This window comes from Montipora foliosa, chromosome 11, assembly GCF_036669935.1.
Source record: "Montipora foliosa isolate CH-2021 chromosome 11, ASM3666993v2, whole genome shotgun sequence".
NCBI classification, from domain to species: domain Eukaryota; kingdom Metazoa; phylum Cnidaria; class Anthozoa; order Scleractinia; family Acroporidae; genus Montipora; species Montipora foliosa.
In genome coordinates, this window is record NC_090879.1 from 30,029,463 (window position 1) to 30,031,962 (window position 2,500).

Sequence of the window (2,500 nt, forward strand, 5' to 3'; positions counted from 1 at the left end):
CCTTCTCAACAACATCTCGTTGCTCAAGGTCCTTTATTTCTCTCGTCGCGAGTTATTTTTTACTTACCTGACCGTAGCTCGGCTAGTTTGTCTTCTTGTTCCCTGTGGACGCAAAAAGCAACAACCAATAAATTGTTAAAAAACCAAAAAAACAACAGTGTTTTTAGAAAGCCCATCGAAAAGGTAGGAGTAATTACAGCTGAATACTTTGCCACCATTGTTAGCACTGTGCAGCGTTCTTTGAAGAACGGAATGCAATGAGTGTTATTCTTTTGTAAATAGAGCGGTTGTTAATTGAATGTCGAAAGTAATTAGCGAATTGCTTTGGTTTTGCATTACTTCACTCAGGGATTGGTTCGAAGTTCTCGCGCCACTTTTCCAGCCAATCAGAAGTGAAACCAAAACCAATTGTGGCTCGCGCGTGCACATTCTCCCGCGCTTTGTGTCGGCTTCGTGTAATTACTTCGAGTTTTGATTAGTTTACTGGATTGTCTCCGTCCTTTTTTAATTGGCCGAAGTAATTACTTCGGTTTTGGTTTTACGACACTCGATTTAAAGTCGCTTTAACTGGCAGGGGATTCAGCAGTTAGACTTGTGCGAGTCAGAACGCAGTTATTACAAGAGCAAAGTTGATTGGTTCAGCATACAAGAGGCACAACGAAAACAACTGAGTCAGGTTCTCCCACGAGGAAAACTACGGAGCGCGAAAAACTTACACGAGAAATTTCACGCCTCATGATTTCGCATGACTTTTAAGACCTTTTCAGGAAAGCCAATGATGTACAGTTTGCAGATCGAGCCTCGTGCAGTCCTTCCCTGCGTGCCTTGTTTTTTTTTTTTCCTCAAATTAAAAATCACTACGCACTTGTTGCGAAGGATAAACTGTAATTTAGTTTTAGATGGTTTATCAATCTCACGTCAAATAGGCTTGCTGTTGAAGGTCCAGTACACTGCTAGTTGACACTGGGTCGGGAAACTTGCTGCGAAATTCACCAGCAAGAGAAGAGGTGTCTGAAAGACGAAAACACACTGCTGTAGGACAATGGGTTCCTCGACAAGGAAAACTCGCTCGTGTAAACAAGGCTTAAAAGATCGCGCTTCAAGTTCTTACGGCTGGATAACCTTCTTGCGGTAAGAGATTTACCGCAGCGTTTTTCACCTTAAAATTCTGTAAGAACTCACTCTTCAGGCTATAAGTTATGTTTTTTAATGCTTTATCTCTTGAATGAACACATTTTTGCTGATCATATCATTTGCACCTCCTTGAGGACGCTGGCTCGGTCGAATTAAAACACGTAGAGAAAAATAATAATCCAACATGGCGCGTTTTTTTCCCGCCAAATGCCCAACCTTATGCTAAAGTCTATTTTTGTCCCCACGGCAAACGGCAAACCGCTAACGGCTCACCGCGGTTTGAAGTTTGCGGTCGACTTTGAAACAGCTATGCTAAATGTCCCTATTAATATGACAAACGGCAAACGTGGAACTAAAACTTGGGTTTTGCCAAAAACGTTTGATATGAGCTCGTGCGAGCTTGCGTGTTAGCATCAGGTATCAAGTAACTTTTCAAAAAAGAGAAACGAGTTAGAATAACATAATTTTCATACTTTTATGACAAGCAGCAGCCCACCGCTTCGAAATTGCCTTTTCACGTAAACGCGATGCTTAATCTCTTTATTGTTTTTGTTCGTTAAACCTGTTGTTTTGTGATATTCCACAGTTGATAAAGATAGATTATTGACAAGAATTATGGGATTGAACGCTAAAATGTCTTTGTCTTTGTCCGCATATGAATCCCACAATGCTTTGGGCGCCAGATCATGACGTCAATTGAAAAGAGTGCTATTACTGCATGCTTGATTTTTTATCAAGCTTCTTTGCAATGGTTAAAGTTGCTTCTTTAAGTTAGCTGCAAAGCTCCTTCTTTCAGAAATTATTATTTCATATCCGCAGTTCATATGTTTAACACTACCATTTTCCAGCGTCCTGAACAAATACAACTTGATAGAGTCGTGCCAACGCAAACTGCCTAATAAACAATTTAAACAACCAAAAGGGAAGGAATGATGTCAGCTCACCTTCGAATTTTATCCGGTTGAATTCATCAGCGGCCGAAAAACCCTAATAAATAAATAAATAAATAAATAAATAAATAAATAAATAAATAAATAAATAAATAAATAAACAAGTAAATAAATAAATACGTAGGAAAACAAAAACGACGGGGCCCCTATAGACGCTTTTGTCTGCATGTATTATATGCGATAAATCTCTTCGACCATTCCAAAGACACTCTTCCGTTTTCACTTCGGAATTGCGCCGGAAAGTTTAAACAAAACCAGAATTAGTTTGTCCCACGGCAGAGCTAGTGTAAAGCACCGTGAAAACGGACGCAACATTTTTGCACATCCTGTTTCATGTTGTTGGCAGTTTTTGAGCGAAGTTTAAAACTGGACGTCAAACTTTTGAGCCATCAACTCCCAATATTTTCTTTGTTCCG

At 39.7% G+C, this 2,500-nt stretch overlaps 1 protein-coding gene across 3 annotated transcripts in view; it reads right to left on the bottom strand.

The window, feature by feature from the left end:
- Window positions 1–2,500, bottom strand: part of LOC137975598 (centrosome and spindle pole-associated protein 1-like) — a 51,460-nt gene that overhangs the window by 7,520 nt on the left and 41,440 nt on the right. For all 3 annotated transcript variants that reach the window (XM_068822718.1, XM_068822717.1, XM_068822719.1), the window contains exons 34-36: window positions 2,079–2,121; window positions 918–1,011; window positions 68–102 (exon numbers count right to left, since the gene is read on the bottom strand). In XM_068822718.1, the coding sequence (XP_068678819.1) occupies window positions 68–102; window positions 918–1,011; window positions 2,079–2,121 (172 nt within the window). The remainder of the gene's footprint in view (window positions 1–67; window positions 103–917; window positions 1,012–2,078; window positions 2,122–2,500) is intronic.